Here is a 22155-nt window from a genome sequence, read left to right on the forward strand (position 1 = left end):
CTTTCTTTCTTTCTTTCTTTCTTTCTTTCTTTCTTTCTTTCTTTCTTTCTTTCTTTCTTATCTACCTACCTATCTATTCGTCCATCTATCTATCTTTGCCTGCCTATCTATCTATCTATCTATCTATCTATCTATCTATCTATCTTCCACATCTATCTGTCTATTTATTTTGAGATACGGTTTTCTTGCGTAGCCCAGGCTGGAACTTGCTTTGTAGACCACGCTGGCCTTGAATGCAGAGAGATTGACCTCCCTGGGGCACCACTACTGAGTTTTCTTTTATTTTTTGAAACTGAATTTGCTTTGTAGTTTAGCAAGTCCTCAGTATCCCAAGTAGGTAGGATTATAGGCCTGGGCCACCAGGCACAACTAAGGGACAGTGTAGTCATTCTGAAGGATGTGATACTAGAGCTGGAAAGTGTAATACTTTTTCACTACAGAAGAAAAGCTTGACTGATGATATGTTTTGTTTTTGTTTTTCCCTCTGTGTACGCATACTAGAATGCATGCTTTTGATGTAGACGTTGACTGTTAGAACTCCAGTTCACTGCTTGGCAAAACAGATTTTTAAATGGGGCCGAGGAGAGTCTCCCAGCTGTCAGTGTAACTAATTTAGCAACTGGTCTATAAATGTGGACAACCCAAAGGAACAGTACTTTTGAGGAAAACCTGTGGTTTGGAAGAGGCGCTCAAAACAACCAACTGAAAAATGAAACACAAGAGAAGACGATGTGTTGTCGGGTATAGAATAAGCATTGGAATCTCAGAAATATCTGGGAAGACTTTTGGCCATCAAAAGTTTAGAACATTGCTTTGGGAAGACAACCTCTCGTTTAGGAACTAAAATAGGATCTCTTGCTGGGTGTGGTGGCATACCCCTTTAATCCCAACAGAGGCAGGTGGATCTCTATATTTCCCGGACAGCTAGAACAGCCAGAGATAAAATAGAGATTTTGTCTCAAAAACAAAACATAAATAAAACAAAGGATCAAGTTAGCTAGTATAGAAAAGTTAGTAGAAAGGTAATTACAATAAGAGGAAAGTTAGGGGTTGGAGAAAGAACTCAGTGGTTAAGAATATATACTAATAGAAACTGGAATTCAGTTCCCAGCATCCATGTCAGGCAGATCACTACCACCTGTAACTTCATCTCCAGAAGATCCCACAGTTGGCCTCAGCAGGTACTTGCACACACACCCCCATACCCACACACATAAACACAAATTCAAAAGCAAATAAGAAAGCTAAAGTGATAATAGAGGGCAGATGTAGGAGTACTTAACCCAAATTAGAAATTCTAATTGGAGTAAACAGAATTAGAGAAGCCAGTAGAGTGACACTCAGCAGTTTGAGGCCAGCATGAATTGCATCAGTTTGGAGTCAGCCTTTGCTAGATAATGAGACCCTGTCTCAAAAAGAACTGACTAGAGAAAATGGAAGAAATTGCGGTTAAAGATTAGTGGTAGAGCACTTAACTTAGTATTTACTAGGTCTAGGATCAATCTCCAGTTCTGAAAAAAATCAAATGCATTAGCAGTGTCTGAGAAAAGGTAAGAAAATATCTAATATGTAATAACTTAGCTGGACCATATGACATAAACATGTAATCCTAGCTACTAGGAAGACTGAGATAGAAGGCTAGAACATTAAAGGTCTGCCTGGCATATAGAGTAAATTAAACGCTGATTTCAACAACAGTGAAATTGCTTCAAAAAGTGAAAAAGAGGACTGGGATTCAACTCAGTGGTAGAACATTTGCTCTGCGTTCAAGGCCCTTGAAATTTCTAGTACCAAAAAAGCCAAGAAAGTGTCCTTCTCTATGTATGGAAAGGTTCTTCTTTATGTATGGAAAAAATTACATCATTCAAGGATGTAATCATTACATAAAAAAGGGAATTACAGCAGGACTATTGATCCTAATATCTAAATAGGCTCATTATGAGTTCAAAGCAGAAGTTTAATCTTATTTCAAATGTACATTATGTGTTCAAAGCAAGTTTTTTTTTTATTTAAATCTTTTATTTATTTTTTATTAATTACACTTTATTCATTTTGTATCCCCCCATAAGCCCCTCCCTCCTCCCCTGCCAATCCCACCCTCCCTCCCCTTTCTGCATGCATGCCACTCCCCAAGAAGCAAGTTTTTTAAGTCAAGATTTTTCTAAGAAACAGTTGTCTTGTATAACTAACCATTTATTCTTTATTTCTATATTCATGTGGTCTTATCATGCTGTACACCTGGGCCTTATCCTTGAATTAAATCTAGAATGAATGTAAATCAAGTGCTTGACATAAGGAGGTTCTTAGAGCTCCTAGCAGCTTTACTTACACTGAAGGAGAGTTACTTGAATCAAGTCAGAAATTCTTTAAAATCATCATCAGGGGTTATGAAATCATCAGTTTGTTTAAACAGCAGCATGTCATGAAGGTACATCTTCAAAACAATAGGCAGGAAATCTTCCGAACAGAATGAAGTAATAAGCAGAGAGGGGCTTTGCCATGCTAGATATGTGACATGCATGGAAAGGCAGTATAGCAACAATAAGCAGTCTTGAGGCAAAATCCTTGGGGCCTTGCCTACACCATTCATTAGGGATGCAAAAAAACAAAACAAAACCAAAAAAAAAAAAAAAACAAAAAAAACGAGTGGGCTATCTTCAGGAAGCTCACTTGCTTGCTTCTGCCAATCCAGCATACAAATTGCTCCCAGCACTCTTCCCAATGACTTGGTGGGGGTGTTTATATTGCTCTGTTTTCAAAGATCGGTAGGAAGGAAGTTGGGGGAGGATTTGCTGGGTTTCACCTAGTTCACTATTTTCTCAAAACTTAAGTTTCCATTGTGATTTTTTTCGGAATCATGCCTTTTGTACCAGGAGGGGATATTTTTGTAAATTGGGATGACAGAGTCTCAGAGGTGTTTTGAGGCAATTTTTAAAAATGTAGTAACAATCTTACTACTTTTCATCTACTTCATTGTGGTGCTCTGAAGCATTCTGTTTATCTCATTTGGGAATTGGTTCCTGCTCCCCGACACACAGACACTTCTGTGTCATTGTTGGCCCACCCTTTTAAACCACCCTTACTTGATCACACTCTTACTTGATCAGGTTTTCTAAGTAGTTCCCTTTCTAACAGTTTCATTTTGATTGTCAGAGTGAATTAACAAGTCTAACCCCAGAGGGGTTGCAAAGCCCTAGGTATAGTCATTTCTGCTTGTAAATACAAAATGTGTTTTTTTTCCATTCATCTTCCATGTTTGCTCAAATATGTATACAATAAAAAGATGAGAATAACAGCAAATAATTTTCCTGGCATATTGGGTTCATATTGTAAAAACCCTGAATGTTGGGGAGCTGCTGAAGTATTCTGAGCCCAGGGGAATGCTATGATCAAAGCAGTGGTAGGAGGATTCGTATTTCACAGATAGAAAGCAGGAATGCCTCAGAACTTGGCACCAGCTCTTACTTGTTCAGGGTTCCTAATCATTTGTTATGGGAGTGGCAGAAAAGAGCAAGGCCACTTGAGAGACTGTTTTCATGCCTCAGGGATCAGGAAGCTGAGAGACAACAGTAATACTGGAGGTGATAAGAACGATAATGAAATGTAACGTTTCATTATGCTTAGAAGGTTAACTTACATTTATCATTTCACAATTGTATTCCTGAGAAGTCCTGTGGAGAAATGGTTGACAAGATATGGCACCCTCAACTGACTGTGAGTGGAAGAGGGAATAGTGGCCAAAAGAGTCATCAGTCTGGTGGAGGCATTAGGCCCTTCTCTGAGTATGTAGATTTTGCTGTTCTGTACAAATGATACTTGAACCAGGGGAGTAGAGAGAAAACAGTAAAAGAGTAAGTGTACCAGGCTGAGTGAGGTCAGGCCCTGTAATGTGGTGAGGAGAGTCAGGGTGAATGTTAGAGAAGGAGAAGGAGGTTAGGATGGTGTTGTCGATTATTAATATTTACTGTTTATCTTTTAGTTAAGCAGCAGTTATTCCTAAACAAACTTTATATAACCAATTCATCACACAGAGACTAGGATTTATTTAATTAACCTAGAGCACAATGCTGGACAATAGTTACTCCATCCTAAACCTCCAAGCCCTCATAGTTTCCTACCATTCAGATTTTACCCATTATACTTGCTTTTAGTCATCTCTCCTTGTTCCAACTCCTCTCCTACAGATATCTGCCCTCTTACTCCTCCCACTTGCTTCCTTCTCCTCCCCTCTGGGATGTCCCACCCTATTCTCTCCATTGCTCAGCCTTGTGGCTAGTTGTTTTATAGATAATACAAAAAACAAATGGTGGCATGTTTATACAAACCTGAGACAGGTGATGTTTATGTCCAGTGATGCAATGTCTGGATTGAAACCAGATAGTGGGGTAGAGAAATCAGCATTTGAATGAACAAGGGTAAATTGTATACATTCTATAAGATCATTATACTAATAGGATGGTGCTTCAAAAAGTAGGTGGGAATGACCTTCAGAATCAGTGGATTTGATTATCTGTCAGTCTAATAGAGAAGCCAAGGAAGATAAAAGCTGAGTAATGTGATTGCTTTACAAGTTGAGAATGTTTAAGAGTTGATAGGAATTAGTCTGATGTAGGGAGAAGCTTAAGTACCTTAACATATCCCTTTTGTTGCCTTAGTTGGCATAATTTCATGTAACATTTCATTATGCTTAGAAGGTTAACTTACACTTATCATTTCACAATTACATTTTTTAAAAAAGAAAACAATTATAGCCAGAGGTGATTTTGGTAGGGAGTGGGTAGTCACAGCTTAGAACATGTACACTTTGTTTTTTGTTTATTAATTTTTTGTTTATTAATCTAGCTATCATTTGTTTTTAGTTTTAAGTAGTTCTTAACACAAACATAGCTATTTCTTGGAATTAGAATCGTTATTGGCACATTAAAAAACATTTACTATATAAGTTTTAGGTTTCTCGTGATGTTTCTTTAAGGACTATATGAAATTTAGGCATATAGAAATACTTACAGGGACTGAGCTCTATTGGAAAAGTGCTTTTGCGCAACCATGAGGACCACTTGGATCCTCAGCACTTACATAAAATCTGGGGTGAGGTGGAGACGGCAGTCACTGGAGCTCATTAGCCAGTCAGCCTAGCCAAGTCAGTAAGAGTTTAGTAAGAAGCCCTGTCTCAAAAAGGCAGAAGTACACTCTTGTTTGTGGCCCCTAGGTTTGTATCTTTAACTTTCTGTGTATAATCTGAAGTAACCATAGAAACCAGCAGAGGGCAAAAATGGGCGCCTTTAACTGAAGATGGGAGGTGGGAATAAATAAAAGAAGGCTGTGTGGAAAAGCCGTAAGGAAACCTGAAACAGAATTTAAAAAACAAACCAAACAAGGAAAGTGGAGAACAATCAATGAAGACTGTCAAGGTTGTCCTCTGACCTTTGTATGCACATACAAAGCCTGACCACAAGAGCATGCATTCAATACATAAAGGAAAAATAGATCATAAAAATAGCAGTGGTTAACAAATACACTAAGAAAGATAACATGTTCTGGAAGTCCTGACTAGAGAGAAGACATTTTCAGGGTTTCTGTGTATGTTGGATTTAGCAGGGAGGAAATTTGCAGGGAAAGAGCACAGCAGAGATGAGGGCTAAGACAAATATAGAGTTGAGGTATTTTGACTTATCTTTCTAACAGTTTTGCTGTGTAACCAGCTGAGAACTTGGCAGTCCTTCTGTCTTTGTCTTTGAGAACTAAGAGTTACTGATGGGTCTTAGCATCCTGGGCCAGGGTTGGGATGTTCTGGCGCTTTGTTTATCGAAGTGTGTGCATGTATGGTGGTGGGAGGTACTTGGGAGGAAGTTGGGAGAGATAATGATAGAAAGTTTGTTTGGAGTTAGAATTTAAGATAGTATGAGCTTGAATCTTTGAACAGAGGAACGATGCTTAAGAGAAATGACAATTTTGTTTAAATTTTCATAAGCATATTGTTGCACTTGTTTTAAAACTATTTTATTGGGGTTCCTTAAAGCCTCTCCCTTCCAACCTCCGACGCTAGGTAGGAGAGAGAAGATTAGTGGGGAGAGGGGCCATAGACCCCTTTACTTCTCTTGGCTGTTTAGGGTCAATGGGTTCTTTTGGGGTTATACCAGTGTCCATCAACAGCAGACACAGAAAGCAGTCTCCTCCAAGCTATTTCTCTTATTTGTCTCCAAGCTGCCACACTTTTCCATTCTGTGCTCTCATATTTAGATCCTCAGAGCCCTGGACCTCAACCCTCCCCACGCTGCACGAGGCAGGTTGTTACCAGCAGGCAAAGACCACACACAACATGAGACAGTTATCATCTGTGGACAAACTAAAGCCCAAACTAAAATCTCACACTTGGGATTAAAACAAAATCCTATTAACACAACATAGCTGAGTTTTTAAAGAAACTAAAACTTCCCCAAAAGGAGACCAATAAAGTAAAAAAAAAAAAAAAAAAAAAAAAAAAAAAAGCTGGGCCCAGGGACCACTGCAGAGACTGATGCAAAGACCAAAGACCCTGCATAGAGAGGACTTAGACCCTCTGCTCAGATGTAGCCCATAGGCAACTCAGTCTCCATGTGGGTTTCCTAGTAAGGGAAGAAGAGACAGTCTCAGACATGAACTAGGTTGCCTGCTCCTTGATCACTTCTCCCTGGTGGGGAGACCTAGCCAGCCCACAGAGAAAGAGGATCCAGGCAGTCCTGATGGGACCTGTTAGGCTAGGGTCAGTCAGTAGGAGAAAAGGACTTCCTCTTTCAGTGGGATAGGGGAGGAAGAGGGAGGGGGCCACAACTGGGATTCAAAGTGAATAAATTGTTAATAATGATAATAATAAAAACTTCCATTACAGCATATAGTATTTACCAACAAAGAAAATTAAAGGCCAAAGAAAGATGCATCTAATAGCCCCATTTAATTTGGATTAGAAAGTAAGAAAGTACCAAAAAAAAAAAAAAAGCCTGGCAGTGGTGGTGCAGAACTTTTACTTTTAATCTTAGCACTCAGGGAGGCAGAGGTAGGCAGATATCTGTGAGTTCAAGGCCAGCCTGGTCTACAAAGTGAGTCCAAGACACAGAGAAACCCTGTTTTGAAAAACCAGAAGGAAAAAAAAAAGAAAGTGAGAAAGTAAGAGCATGGAAACCAGCAAGGAGGTTTATGCAGTACTTAGAACATAGGCAAATAAAATCTTTGATCTTTTGAAATAGTACTCAAATAATATTAGGTAGTATGTTATGTGATTTGTTAAGGTTTTGTTTTGTTTTGCTATAGTAGAAAAGGGAGAATTAAGGTTATTGGGATGTCTTGTTGAAAGATCCCAAGGCAGGAGGATAAAGCTGGGCTTCAGGAAGTTCTGGACTTAGGATCCGAAGAGCTGTTGGTAAGCCGCCTATTCCTACTTATCCTACTTTCTCAGGACAGCCAGTTGATTCTTTCTGTTTGTAAACTTTTCGTCTAAGCCAGAGTGGGAAAATTACTTTTCTCAGTTCCAGTGTGTTAGCAGTCTAGACTAAGAGATGGAGGCAGGCAGAGACCAAGAGTAGTATGAAGATGGGGGGAAAGGAAGAGATATGGATTTTTGCTCATGGTTTCAGATTTTTTTTAATAGTTAGCTTTTATTTTTTTTAACTTTTATTAATTACACTTTATTCATTTTGTATCCCCCCATGGTTTCAGATTTTTGAGGGTAGGAATTTGATTTTATTATGCTCAAAATGAACTTTTTAAAACCATTTCATAGCTAGTACTAATCACCTATGGCCAAAAGAGTTAAATACACTGTGAACATTTCACTTAGATAAATCAAGGGTTAAGAAAGGTCTCTTGTAGCAGAAAGCCACCCATGGTACTTTTCTTTAAAACTCTACTTTATTTGGGGTGTTTAAGCCTCTACCTCCCATCCACCAACCCCACCAACTTTAAGCAGGAGATAGAAAAGGGTTAGTGGAGAGAGGGACCCAGACCCCTTTCTTTCTCCCTGCTAGTTAGGGTCAGGGGTTCTTTTAGGGCTCTGTAACAATCTCTGTCTCCTCCACGCTGCTGAGCCCCAAGGCGTTTCTTGCCTGTCTGCGCCAAACTGCTACTGTCCCTGCTCTCTGGTCTCTCCAAACTGCTCCACGCCACATACTAACACTGAACACCACACAGTCTCTTTCTCAGCCTCATAGTTATATTCTGAGTCTTAGACCACGTTCCTCTCCATGAAGCACATGGAAGACTGTTACCAGCTAGCAAAAATCATGTCCCGCATGTGACAGTTAACAGATATGGACAAACTGTAGCCCAACTAAAATCCCACACGTGGGATTAAAACAAAAGCAATTTTACATAATATACAAAGAAACCAAAATTCCCATTACAGTCACTCACTGTAAGTTAGGAATTCCAGAGTGTGCTTATCACAATTGTGTTTATTATAGTTATGTGCTTTGGGATTCAATATATGGTTTGAATATAGTGTTTGAAGTTTAGAGAAGTAATGCAAAAAAAAAAAAAAAGTGCAGAAATTTCCCATAATAATTTAGAGGAATCTTAGTTGAACCTTAAGAAAATTAGTTGTGGGGCAGTGGTCACTCAACACCTTTAATCCCAGATTTTGGGATGCAGAGACAGGTGGATCTCTGAATTTGAGGCCAGTCTGGTCTACAGAGCAAGTTCTAGGAAAGCCAGGGCTACACAGAGAAACCTTGACTCAAAAATCAAACCAAACCAAACCAACCCCCCCCCCAAAAAAAAAAAAAAAGAAGGAAAAAAGAAAACTAGTTTATTCCTGTGAGAGGATGATATATACTCAGGTGACAGTGGTAGAGTCATGAGAATGTTCCATGTTTTGGTCCTAGGTGGTGATTAAAGGCTTTTGGGACAGAGGAGGGAAACATGTGAAAATCCTGTTATGTAGTCCAGTTTGGCCTTGAATATTTAGCAGTCTGCTTGAATTCTGGCATTATAGGTATACTCCATCACAACTAGCATATTTTGTGTTTATGTGAACGTTCATCAAGATTTATAAATTTGGGTCTGGAGCAGTGGCTCAGTAGTTAAGATTATTGGCTGCTTTTCCAGAGGACCCAGGTTCATAGCCTATATAGAACACATGTGGTAGCTTATAACCGCCCATAACTCTACTTCTAGGAGGAACTTGCACCCTCTTCTACCCAAGGGCACGAGACGAGATGTGCATGTTGTGCACAATGTACATGCACACACATAAGATAAATAAGTCTTAAAAAAAGATGTCTGCACGTGTGTATACAGAACAGTATTTCAATTTATTTACTAATTGCGTGTGTTTGTGTGTGGGTTTTTTTTTTTTTTTTTCAAGATAGGGTTTCTCTGAATAGCTCTGGTTTTCCTGGAACTCACTTTGTAGACCAGGCTGGCCTCAAACTCACAGAGATACGCCTGTCTCTGCCTCCTGAGTGCTGGGATTACAGGCATGCCCTACCACCACCGGGCTCTAAATTTATTTTTATTTTATTGATTTGAGACAAGGCCTCACCTAGACATGGTCTAACTATGTAGCTGAGACTGATTTGAAACCCTCTGTGTAGCCCAGATTGCTCTTGAAATTTTGAGTCTCCTGTCTCATCCTCAGAAATGCTGCGATGATAGGTGTATACCTGGCATGTATCTCAATTTAAAATGAGCCTGGATAAAGGTGATCCTTTTGATTCATTTGTTTAAATATTAGATAAGTGTTCATCTGTTGTATAACTTGAGTGCTTCAGAAATAAATGTCACATTTAAAAAAGAAAAAAAGAGGATACCAAAAGCAACACTGACTTCCTTCCTCCTTGATTTAGGTGGTGTGACTGAGAATTAAAGGCCATGGAAGAAGATGGACTTGAATTACAGCCGCAAGCACCAAACTCATTTTTTGATGCAACAGGTATAATGACTTGGATTGTTGTACTTTTTATGTACCAAATTGGGAGGTTGAGACGGGCACAGTTAAACTCTCACATTATTAGTCATGCTTGGATTTCAGGGTCTACAAATGTCAAAGTGAGCACATTATCAGCCCTTTTCTTAAAATTCTGGCTTCCTCATAACTGACTTTAATATTCTTGTCAGTACAAGTTGAGTATACTTAATCTGAAAATCCCAAATGCTCCAAAATTCAAAACTTAAGAGTGCTGACATGACACCACAAGTAGAAAGAAAATTCCTTACCTCACTTGTCATAGTTAGAAGTAAAAACACATGCATATGAAAAAAGTACTTTAGGCTATATATGTAAGGTGCATATGAAAGAAATGAATTTCATGTTTAGACTTGGATCTCTACATTAGTATGTGTGACTCTTGTAAAAGATGAGAAGTTTGATAAACTACATACCTCCCAAGCATTTTATTTTATTTATTGAGACAGAATCTCTCTAAAATGTAGGTTGATCTTGAATTCTCTATCCTTCTGTCTTAGACTTCCTGAGCTCTAAGGCTATAGGTGTGTGCCATGTTCCTGGCCTGACTTAGTCTCAAACATTTGAAATAAGGAATACTTAGTCTCTGACAACAGTAATATCAGACTTTGAATGTTTTTTAGTTATCTTCTTGCTTAGTTATCCCACTGAGTTCTGTTTTTTGTCTCTTTGAAAAAAAATTCCTTGATTACATCTGCTTCACGTGATTCTCCTCCTGCCACATAGTCCCTCATCTTGTCTTAGTTGGCAGTAACATTCATTCCTTCCTCCGAATTTCTTTAATTCAGCCCACTATAATCAGAACACCATAACATGTAGATTATGTGATATATGTGTTCTCTGTCACCCAAATGATAAAGTATAAACCAAGGTCCTCCACATCCTGATACTATTCTGCTTTCATAACCTTCTCATAGGTTCTCTTAAAGAGTCTTGATTCAGGAAGACAGTTTTGCTTCACTTCCCAGAGTGCAGAAGGGGAAAAAGCGTTAACTAATTTACCATTGGTCAGGTTGTAGTATATTTAATAACAACTTTATCAGAGAGTTAAATATTTAGTAGAAGAGGGCATACATTTTTCATAGGATAGTCTTTCAAGTTTGGTGGTTTCATTTTGATAATGATGAATGCATAGTTTGTAATTCTTTATTAGACTACAAAATATAATAATTGATCTTGGAAGAGAAACTAAACTTTGGAGAAAAATGCACAATGCATATTTGCTCTTACTTGTGAATAGAAACCTAGCTAATGCACTAAGTGGCAGAATGAAAGACTGAGTATTTATCTTAGCAAGTCACTTAATCTGCCAGGCCTCCATTTTATGTCATGATAATAATGAAAACTGTCAGTACAGTTTTTTCAGAACATTTCCCGTATATTTCCATTTGATCTTTACAATCTTGTGAAGTATGCAGGGCAGATACTACTGTTCTTATTTTCCTGATGAGGAAACAGAAACTCAAATAACAGGCAGGCACACTGACTGGGCCTATTGTGGGCTTTTGAAACCTCAAAACTCACCTCTAGTGACACACATCCTCCAACAATTCCACACCTCCTGTCCTTATAATCCTTTTAAACAGTTCCACTAAACAGTAATATATAGCTAATATATATAATATATTATACAATTATATAATAACATATATTATAATATATAGGTAACTAAACAGTAATATATAGCTTATGTAGGAGCCATTCTTATTCAAACTACCATACTTATTTATGAGTTTGCTTATTTTTCAGGAGCTGGTGCTACTCACATGGATGGTGATCAAATTGTTGTGGAAGTACAAGAAACGGTTTTTGTGTCAGATGTTGTGGATTCAGACATAACCGTGCATAATTTTGTTCCTGATGACCCTGACTCGGTTGTAATCCAAGATGTTATTGAGGATGTAGTTATAGAAGATGTCCAGTGTCCAGATATTATTGATGAAGCAGATGTATCCGAAACAGTCATCATCCCTGAGCAAGTGCTCGACTCAGATGTAACCGAAGAAGTTTCTTTAACACATTGCACAGTTCCAGATGATGTTCTAGCTTCTGACATTACTTCAGCCTCAATGTCTATGCCTGAACATGTCTTGACAAGTGAATCTATACATGTGTCTGATGTTGGTCATGTTGAACATGTGGTTCATGATAGTGTAGTAGAAGCAGAAATCGTCACTGATCCTTTGACCGCCGATGTTGTTTCAGAAGAAGTGTTGGTAGCAGATTGTGCCTCTGAAGCAGTCATAGATGCCAACGGGATCCCTGTGAGCCAACAAGATGATGACAAAAACAACTGTGAGGACTACCTTATGATTTCCTGTAAGTCTTGGGGTATAGTATTTATCACAGGTGCCTCTTCAGCTGCTTATCTAACTTATACCAGGGATGAAATTTTCTTAACTAAGTGTTCATTAAAATTAAATGTATTAAAATACCTTGTCCAAGTGTGGTAGCACACACTTTTAATTGTAGCACTTGGGAAGCAGAAGCAGGCAGAGTCTCTGAGTTTGAATCTGCCCTGGACTATTTGGTGAGTTTCAGGACAGCTAAGGCTACAAAGTGAGACCGTCTCAAAACAAAACAAATCTCTGTAAAATGAGTTTTAGTTTGGAGTCTGTAAGGTAATTGAAAATTATGAAAAGTGTAATGGTTGACTTGTTTCTTAGATAAAGATGTGATAGAGATACTTTCTTCAATTATAGGAAGACAGTCGGTAACTTTGTGGTATCATGAAGGGTGTGATGTGACTGTTAACAGTCTCTATTAGTGTTGGGATCCTCCTCACACAACTTGGAAAAATGTATGACCAAACTACTTATATTCTTGTATGCTTATAGGTACAGGAAACAAACTACTGGACAGAGAAAACCTGAAGTATGAACTTATGTTCTTGGATGTACAGTAATACTTATGTACTTTGATTACATGTAAAATACTATTTATGGAACAGAATGGGAAAGAGCATGGTACTGAAACATGATTTCAAGCATGGTGAATTTATTAGAGTGCTGAAGCAAACTAAGGTGTTTTGGGGACATACCTCCAAGTATTTTAAGTTGGCATCTGGAAGATTAGCTGTGTCTTTTTGTTTTTGTTTGTTTGTTTTTAGAGACAGGATTTCTCTGTGTAGCCTTGGATATCCTGAATCTCCCTCTGTAGACCAGGCTGGCCTGGAACTCACAGAGATCCACCTGCTTCTGTCTCCCAAGTGCTGGGATTAAAGGTGTGTGCCACCACCATCTTGGTGCTGTGTCGTATTTCTTGGTACTACTTTCAGGTATAAAATTCTAGGTTGGATAGACCACAGTTCTAACTCAGTATAAATTCATATGCCTTAAGGCACCAATAAAGACTCATAGGTTATTTATAAATTTGCCTAGTTGTTTTCATACATGGAATTGGTATACATATAATAGAGTCCACCAGCGTTTTGTAGGATATCATCTTTTACAGGTATTGAGGTATTTTAACCCAGGTGCGGTGGCACATGTATACCTGTAATCTCAGCATTCAAAATGTTGAGAAAACAGTACTTGTACAAGTTTGAAGTAAGCCTGGGATGCAACAAGTTGATGATAGAACTGCTGAAATAAATGGTCTTTGTAAAAAGGAAGAATAAACCTTCACTCAGCATGTATTTATGGGACTTACTTGTGTTTGCATTGCTGTAGCTGGTCCAGTTAATGCTAAGTCCTGAATGTGTACAGCAGAGAAAGCCATTGTTCCTCAGGGAAAGGACTTACAGTCTACTGTAGGAGGGAAGGTTGCAGAGTTGTGACTGAATTCTTGTGGAGTCATGAGTAGCCCACCTTTGTCAAGGATGAATTTTAGTTTTGCAAGATGAAGGAAGGGTATGGGTGAGTGGAAGACATATTTTACAAAGAGTTGGGGATTGAGAAGATGACTCTTTCAATAAGTGCTTGTCATGTAAGTATGGGGCATGGAGTTAGGAACCCCAGAAACCTGTAAAAGCCAGGCTGGCATGGAAGCCACCAGTGATCTTAGACAAAAAGTGAAGAAGGGGCCACCTTGGGCTAAGCTGGCTAGCTAGACTAGTGGGAATGAGTGAGCTCCAGGTTCAGCAAGACCCTGCCTCAAAAAATAAACTAGACCTCCAACAAAGGAACACAGCTGGCATCAATTTTGGGTCTCCACGTGCATATGTATACATACATGACCTGCAGACCCTACATGCACTCATGGACATCACACAACGTTTTTTAAATAGGCACCTAGCATGCCCGTAATCCTTGCATTCAGGGAAACAGAGGCAGGCAGATCTCTTTGAGTTTGAGGCTAGCCTCGTCTACACAGGGAGTTCAGGACAGCCAGGGCTACACACAGAGAAACCTCTCTCTCTCAAAAAAAAAAAGTAGCTAGAAAGGGTAGAAACTTTAAGATATGCCGAAATCTCTGTGTACTTTGTTTGTTGGAATGAATTTCCAGAAATAGAATTACTGGATCAAAAGGTTTACACATTTAGGACCTGTCAGATGGCTCAGCAGGTGAAAGTGCTCATGTATTACACAAGACAGGTGACCCCAGTTCAGTCCCTGGAACCCACAGTGGAAGGAGAGAACTGAGTCCCAGAAGTTTTCCTCTCTTCTGCACATGTGCCCCCTTTACATAAACAAATACACATACACACACACACACACACACACACACACACACACATATATATCTATATATATATACACACACACACACACACACACACACATAAATAAAATACTAAAAAATAGAAAAGATTATGTATGTTAACATTTTGGTTATATTACATCATTATTTTGCTTAATATAAGCCCCTCCTTTATTTTGAGATTATATTTTTTTGTTTTTGTATGCTAACCAACACGGGGCAGATTTTTCCTTTTAAGTTTTTGCTGGTCGGTAGGGGAATATGTGATGTGGCTTATTTCAATTTTCAATTAATTTTGTAAGATAATCCTTGTAGCAGTAGAGATTAAGAATAAGTGATTAGTGATAGACAGTAGTTGAAGTGGTTTATACACAAGAACTGGAGTTAGTGTTATGGGTGGTGGTTAGCGAGCTGGAAACGGAACCTGTATTTTCTTTGAGAGCAACGAAGCAAGTACTAAGTACTCTTAACTATTGAGCCAGCCCCTTTATTTTTAAAGTTACATTTTATTTATACACACATGTGCTTTTTTATGTGTGTACATTTTATGTATATACACACATAAATGTGCTTGTGCCATGATGGACATCTTATGGATGTCTGTTCTTTGCTACTGTGCAGGTTCCAAGGATGAGACATGGATTGTCAGCCTTGGTGGTAGCCTTTACCCGTTAAGCCATCTTGGTGCAAAATGCTGTTTTTAAATATCAGTGCCAGATTTTCTGTAACAAGGCTAGACTAGAGAAAAGAGTTGACTTTGTCCCAGATGGTAAAGGAGACAGCACTATGTCTTCTGCTTTCCGCCTTTCTGGCCTCAACCCTTCTCATTTTTAAGTGCTTGCTAAGGAGTAAGGCTTGACCTTGACCTGTATGCCGGTTTTTTGCCTTTATTGCTCTTTTAGAAGGTTCACTCCTCTAGAAGACTGATTTAAAAATACAGAGATAGGTTTAGTAGTGATGAACACCAGCATATCAAGTGTAGCCTTGCAGAATCCAGACTTTAAAAAAAAATCTTATTTATATTTACCTTTTAGATCATGGAGTTCTGATTCAGGTCAATTTTAATCGTCCTGAAAAATTAAATACGGGCAGAAATAAATTTGTTTTAGTATATTTGGGCATATTTTAATATGTGTTTTATATATAAAATATATTAATGTGGTATTTATTCTATTCTTGTTAAAAGTTACAGGTTCAAAGAAAGCAACGGTACATTTAATTTAAGCAGCTTCTTTGCTCATGTTACTGTCCAATTTTGCTATAATGAAGTAGTTGGGTTGTTTTAAAGTTAGATTTAGAGATAGTGACTTTTGGCTGTATCTTTTTTGTCTATCGTACAGACATTTTTGAATTTTTTCTCCCCATCTTCCCCATCATCTCTTTTTCTCTCGAAGTAAAGGCCATATTAAACAATCCACTTTTGGAATCAGACCATTGTAACGAGCTGGAAAATTGTCAGTGTTTTCTTGGTTTCTACCTTCTACCAAAGAGAGATCTGTATGTGTGTGGCAGGGTTTCTCTGTGTACTTTGGCTGTCCTGGACTTACTTTGTAGACTAGACTGTCCTCAGACTCACAGAGATCCACCTGTTTTTGAGTGCTGGGATTACAGGTGTGCACCATCAAGCCCGGCTATCAAGCTATATTTTAACATAAAACATACTGACTTCAAACCTTTAATATTTACAGAGGTTTTGTAATAAAGTGAATGGTTACATTGAACCAGTAAATGTGCATTGCTTTACATGTTTATTTTCTTTGTGTTGATGAAAGTTAAAATCTATTTCTTCAGTGATTTTTTTTTCTTTTTTCTTTTTTTTACAAAAAATAATAGTTTTTATTTTATGTGCATTGGTGTGAGGGTGTCAGAGCCCCTAGAAATGGAGTTACAGGCAGTTGCGAGCTGCCACGAGGGTGATAGAAATTGAACCCAGGTCCTTTGGAAGAACAGGCAGTGAGTGCTCTTTACTACTGAGCCATCTCTCCAGCGCCTGCGATTTTCAAGTATACAGAAAATTGTCATTATAGTCACCTCAAAACTTTGTCTTTAAAGCCTATTCAGAGATTTCTTTTTTGTTCCTCCATCCAGAATTCTTTGTTTAGATGAAATTCATGGGTAGAGCTGCTCTTAAGTTGCATCTCTATAAAGAAACACACACACTCTCTCTCTCTCTCTCTCTCTCTCTCTCTCTCTCACACACACACAGTTGTGGAGAGGGAGGGAGAATATTGTGTATAGGCATTTTAAATTAGACATCCATAATATTAATGGATTATGGGTTTCAGTATATTTTATTTTTAGATACTATAGTATCTATTGTCACTGCAAGTAATCAGTTCCTAGTTTTGAGTCTTCACATGGTTTTACTTGGAGCTGTATGAAGTGTGCTTATGTTTGCTATAGTTCTAATGAGATTGTTCACCAAAATTTCACTTCAGTTTATAGGTCAAGAGGGGCGGATGATTTTAGAAGGCTTGCTAGTTTCACTTTTTAGAGTAGAAAACAATACGAAAAAGTTACAAAAGTGAGAAAATTCCTCATGGCTTGGGATTATTGATAATTACATTAAAACATATCTTTCTGTAAAAACTAGGAAAGGAAGAGAAAGGACTATGTTCTAAAGACAGGCATGTTTTTCGCACTTTCCCCAGTCTTTCATTAGCTAACTGACTTGACCAACTTACATATTATCTCACAGCCTTTTAATCTGTAAAATGAAGTAAAAGGCTTACATAGAAACATGAAGGAAATTGCAAAATGCAATGCAAATGGTAGTTATTAATAGAAGTAATTTTAATTTCAAAAAATTCTGCATTTCTATTTTGGAGAAGCCTTATTCTAAAGTACTAGTTCCTCATGACTGCAGAAGATGACACTTATGTAGAGATCATACATATGACTCAATTTTATTGAAGCTTTCTTTGTCCATTTATAGAAATTCATTTTTAATAGTAGCTTTAAAATTATGGTGAAATTCTGAGTACTTAACAGGACCATCAAAAAGTTCTTTAAAAATCCTCTTCTGTAATATTTTTTATTCAGAATAATTTCACAGGTTGAGCAGGAGGAGCAACTTCTTAAGGGGAAAATCTGAAGGTGAATTCTCCTTTCGTATAACAGTAGAATAGCTTTGTTAGCAGGGAAGTCAGTGTATTTGAGATATATTTTTATACATATTTATGAAAGCAAACAGGTAAATTCTGAATTAGAGGTAAGGCTATGACATTTTGCATGTTCTAAGACCGTTGGATTTTTCTAGTCATTGAAGGTTTTTCTAAGGGTCTCGACTGACAAACTAACATGTGAAAATAGCAAGTCTGGCCTTGCTCTTTAGAATCACAAGGACACTTGACTTTGAGTACCAGTTAGACTCAGATGGGTTTTTTTTAAAAGATCTTTTTTTAATTTAACTTTTTTGTGTATGTCTGTTTCTCTGTGTTTGTGTATGTCACATGTGTGTTCTTTGATGATAGAAGGTGTTGGATCCTCTGGAGCTAGAGTTACCAGAAGCTGTGAATTACCTGATGTGGGTGCTGGGAATCAAACTTGTGTCTTGTGTAAAAGCTGTAATTGCTTTTAACTACCGGGCCATTTCTCCAACCCTTTTTTGTTGTTGTTGTTGTTTTGGTTTTGATTTTTGAGACAGAGTTTTGCATTATGTAGCCTCTGTTTTCTGAGTGCTAGGATTAGTGCCTGGTTTAGGATCAGTTTGTGAAACTTTCCTCAAAGTTTAGGCCAACTTCCTCAATCGTAACTATTTAAACACAAATGCTCCAGTGATGATCTCCATGTATTCTGGACTCTTCTTCATAGATAGGTGAGATATTTGGTGCTACCTACTGTTTGAAACTTGAAAACGACAATTTGTTCCGTTATTTCGATTATGAGAATATTTTAAATATTTTTTTGTTTTGTTTTTGAGACAGTTTCTCTTTGTAGCTCCTTGGCTCTCCTTGAACTCAAAGCTGACCTTGAACTCTGCTTCCCAAGGGCTGAGATTAAAGGCATGCACAAGAGTAAATTCGTAAGATCTTAAAGCAATCAAACGAGAGAGAGAGAGAGAGAACTTGCAGGACAACTTGCAGGAGTTGGTTCTCTCCACCAGGGATCAAAATCAGATTTAATGGCAAGCACCTTTATCTGCTGAGCTATCTTGATAGCCTAGCACATACTTTTAATTCCAGTACCTTTGAGTCTGAGGCTGGACAGATGCTTCAAATTCAAGGCCAATTGAGGCTATAACCTGAACTCCATACCAGGCTGGGCTAGAGTGAGAACCTGTCTCAAAACAAACAATAAAATAAAAGATAGATCATTTTTTCCCTCGTTTGTCTTACATTCTCACCCACTAAAAATCAAACTCTTGACTTGGTTCCTTTGTCATATTCTTGAAGGTAGGGTAATAGCCAAATTTCTAAGTCCTTCTCATCCCCAAATAGGCATCTAATCCAACCCTCTTCCTCATTTCTATCTGTTGTCTTTACTGAAGATTTTGTTGCCCATCACCTGAAGCAGACTCATAAGTGCTTTCCTTGCTTTGTGTCTTGATCCATTTCAGCCCATCCACATTTTCAAGGCCAGCAAGATGGTATAGCAATGGGCATATGGTCTCATCATTGCCTAAAGATCTCCCGGGCTCACAGCGGAGGTTCTCATGCCTTTGTCAGGGCTAGGGCATTAGGGTTCCCCCAAGTCAATTTCTCTCCTTTCGTTACTTTCTAGGCCTCATCTCCCTACATTTGGATTATGTAGAACTGCTTGGTTAGAGACTCACCCCCACCCTTGAGTTCCCCAAGAGATTTTGATGTCTTACCTGATAGAGAAACCACCAGGATCAAGTCTCAGCCTCTCGGAGAGGTGCAGGAGGTCCTTTGTGATCTGGCTTCAGTTTAGCAGTTGTCTGTGTTCCCCAGCATGCCTTGTGACACACACTTTACCCTCCTGCCATACCATTTCTTGTCTCTGTTCCTGTGTTCATAGTTTGTCATTTACCTGAAAGAAGTAAGTGTTCTTCTCTTTCAGCCCAAGTGAACTATCCTTTCTTTGTCTCCATAGAACCTGTTCCTATACAGCAAGGCACTATCATTTCAGATGCTGATCTTTTTTATGTTCTGTATGAACTTATTATTAAGATTGAATTAAAGGTTTTTCAGTTACTTTAAATTATTCAAGGAAAAGTAAAATAATTTATCAACAAATAAGATAAACATAAGCATATATTTTAGTTGTTTTTGAGATAAGTTCTCATGTATAGCCCTGGTTTTTTTTTTGTTGTTTGTTTTCCCAGACTGGGTCTCTTTGTGTAGCCTTGGCTGTTCTGTAACTTGCCCTGTTCTTCTGTAGACCAGGCTGGCCTCAAACTCACAGACATTAGCCTTCCTCTGCCTCCCAAATGGTGGGATTAAAGATGTGCACCACCATACCTGGCTTTGTTTTGTTAAATCATTTTAAAAGATTTAAAATTTGGCCTTAATTCTGGGTAAGTCAGAAATCAAGTTGACAAACTGTGAGTATATTCTTGCCTTTTTGGGAAAATTTTTGTTGTTTTGTTGTATGTGTCTGTATCTATTATTTATGTTTGGGCAAGCACATACTGTGGCATTCATATGGAAGTAAGAGGGTGCTTTGGGGAGTTGGTTCTTTTCTTCTACAAAATTAGTTCCATAGATCAAACTCATCTTCAGGCTTAAAGGCAAGTACCTTTACCTGCAGAACTATCTTGCTGGCCCAGTTCTTACTTTATAGTGTTGGCTTTAAAATACTGGCTCATCTTTATATCCTTTATGAGAATTTTGCTTAGGTAAATGCAGGTTTTTGAACATGATGGTATTTTTTTTTTCTTTTTAAGATTTATTTATTTATTATGTATACAGTGCTCTGCCTGCATGTACACCTGTACACCATAAGAGGGCACCAGATCTCATATAGATGGTTGTGAGCCACCATGAGGTTGCTGGGAATTGAACTCAGGATCTTTGGAAGAACAGTCTGTGCTCTTACCTCAGAGCCATCTCCAAAGACCGTGATGGGACTTTTTGACATTATATTCTGAGTTCTGTCTTGGTTGTAAACTACAAAAGAGATGATCAAGTCTTTAAAATGTTATAGTGATCAGAACCACCACCATATAGCCTTGCCCAAAGCTAAGTATATGTAAATCTCATTTCTGGTGGGAAAATAAAAAAAAAATTAGGTAGTTAACACTATTCACTAGTTTTTTATGTAATATATTTGCTCTTGCCAATATCCATCTTACACTTTAGAGACCAAAAGTTAACAAAGTTGGACCATGACTCATGTGGCTTGAGGTTTAAATTCTGTATAATTCCAAATGGCCTAGATTTCTATTTGCTTTATTGTGAAAGGTCAACAATACTATACTCTTCTTCACAAGGTTGTTATAAATATTAAATAGTGCTTAATAAATGGTAGTTACATTTATTATTACTGCATTTAAAACCTGTCTACTTGTCTGTTCTTCTCCTGTAGGGCAGACTTATATTTTTGTCATATTGTTACCTCCCAATACCTAACCTAAGGTCTTAATAGGATACAGTTGTGATCACTATTTGATGAATTGAGTAAAACATAAATGTCCAGCCAGAAGGAAAACAAATAAATGTGGGAAAGTGCCAAGATGAGATAGATCTAAAAAAAAAAAAAAAAAAAAAAAGGCTTGTGAGTGCATTAAGGTTTCTTTTTCTAGGCCTTGTACCTGTTTTCCTCAACTTGTGGCAAGCTGGGCCAGTAGGCTAGCTGAGCTTAGAGCACAAAGAACATTTTTGTGGTTCTTTCTTTTCATTTCCTTCTTTTCCTTTCTTTCTGTTTTTTTTTGGGGGGGGGGTGTTGGGGAGGTTGTTGAGACAGGGTTTCTCTATGTTGTCCTGTCTGTTCTAGAACTAACTCTGTAGGTCAGGCTGGCCTCAAACTCACAGAGATCCACCTGTTTCTGCCTCCTGAGTGCTGAAATTTAAGGCGTGTGCCATCCTGCCTGGCTCTTTTTTCTTTAATAGACTTATCATTAATAAGTCTAACTTTTATGGTAAAATGTTTTAGGTGGTGAGTTTTTAATTAAACTTTACTACACTTTCTGTATTGTTCAAGAGTCCCCTAAATAATGTGTGATATAAGGTTCCTTGCATGGTAGTTACATTTTTGGTCTGTATTCAGATCTAGAGTATATTCCATACATGGCAGTTATAAAAATTTTTGGTCTTTATTCAAATCTAGTGTGTGTTTGACATAATTTTTCTTGTGTTTTATTTGCATAACACCAGTTACTTTGGTGACTTCTATAAAGCATTTTAAATGTGTAATTGGCTCTCTATATAATAATCTTTTACCTTCTATCATCTTTTCTTTGTTTCTTTTTCTTTATGGTTCCTCTTTTTTTTTTTTTTTTTCTTCTTTAAAGAGGACAAAGCATTTCGGAATGTGTTTTGAGTTTCCTTTTTGATGTATTTACCACCAAGGACCTTGACTTAAAGCCACAAGTTAAAGTTGTATATATGTATTACTTAGGTCTGAGTTGTAAGGTGTTTTTTGGTGGTTTTCTTTTTGTTTTCCTTTTGGGGACA

General features: G+C 37.9%; 1 protein-coding gene across 3 annotated transcripts in view; it reads left to right on the forward strand.

Moving 5' to 3' along the window:
* Zfx (zinc finger protein X-linked) overlaps positions 1-22155 on the forward strand; it is a 44863-nt gene that overhangs the window by 14256 nt on the left and 8452 nt on the right. For all 3 annotated transcript variants that reach the window (XM_055608245.1, XM_055608244.1, XM_055608246.1), the window contains 2 exons: positions 9819-9904; positions 11687-12256. In XM_055608245.1, coding sequence (XP_055464220.1) covers positions 9844-9904; positions 11687-12256 — 631 coding nt within the window. In that variant the 5' untranslated portion in view covers positions 9819-9843. The remainder of the gene's footprint in view (positions 1-9818; positions 9905-11686; positions 12257-22155) is intronic.

The sequence above is a fragment of the Psammomys obesus genome, unplaced genomic scaffold (genome assembly GCF_907164565.1).
Source record: "Psammomys obesus unplaced genomic scaffold, mPsaObe1.curated_primary_1811, whole genome shotgun sequence".
Classification (NCBI taxonomy): Eukaryota; Metazoa; Chordata; class Mammalia; order Rodentia; family Muridae; genus Psammomys; species Psammomys obesus.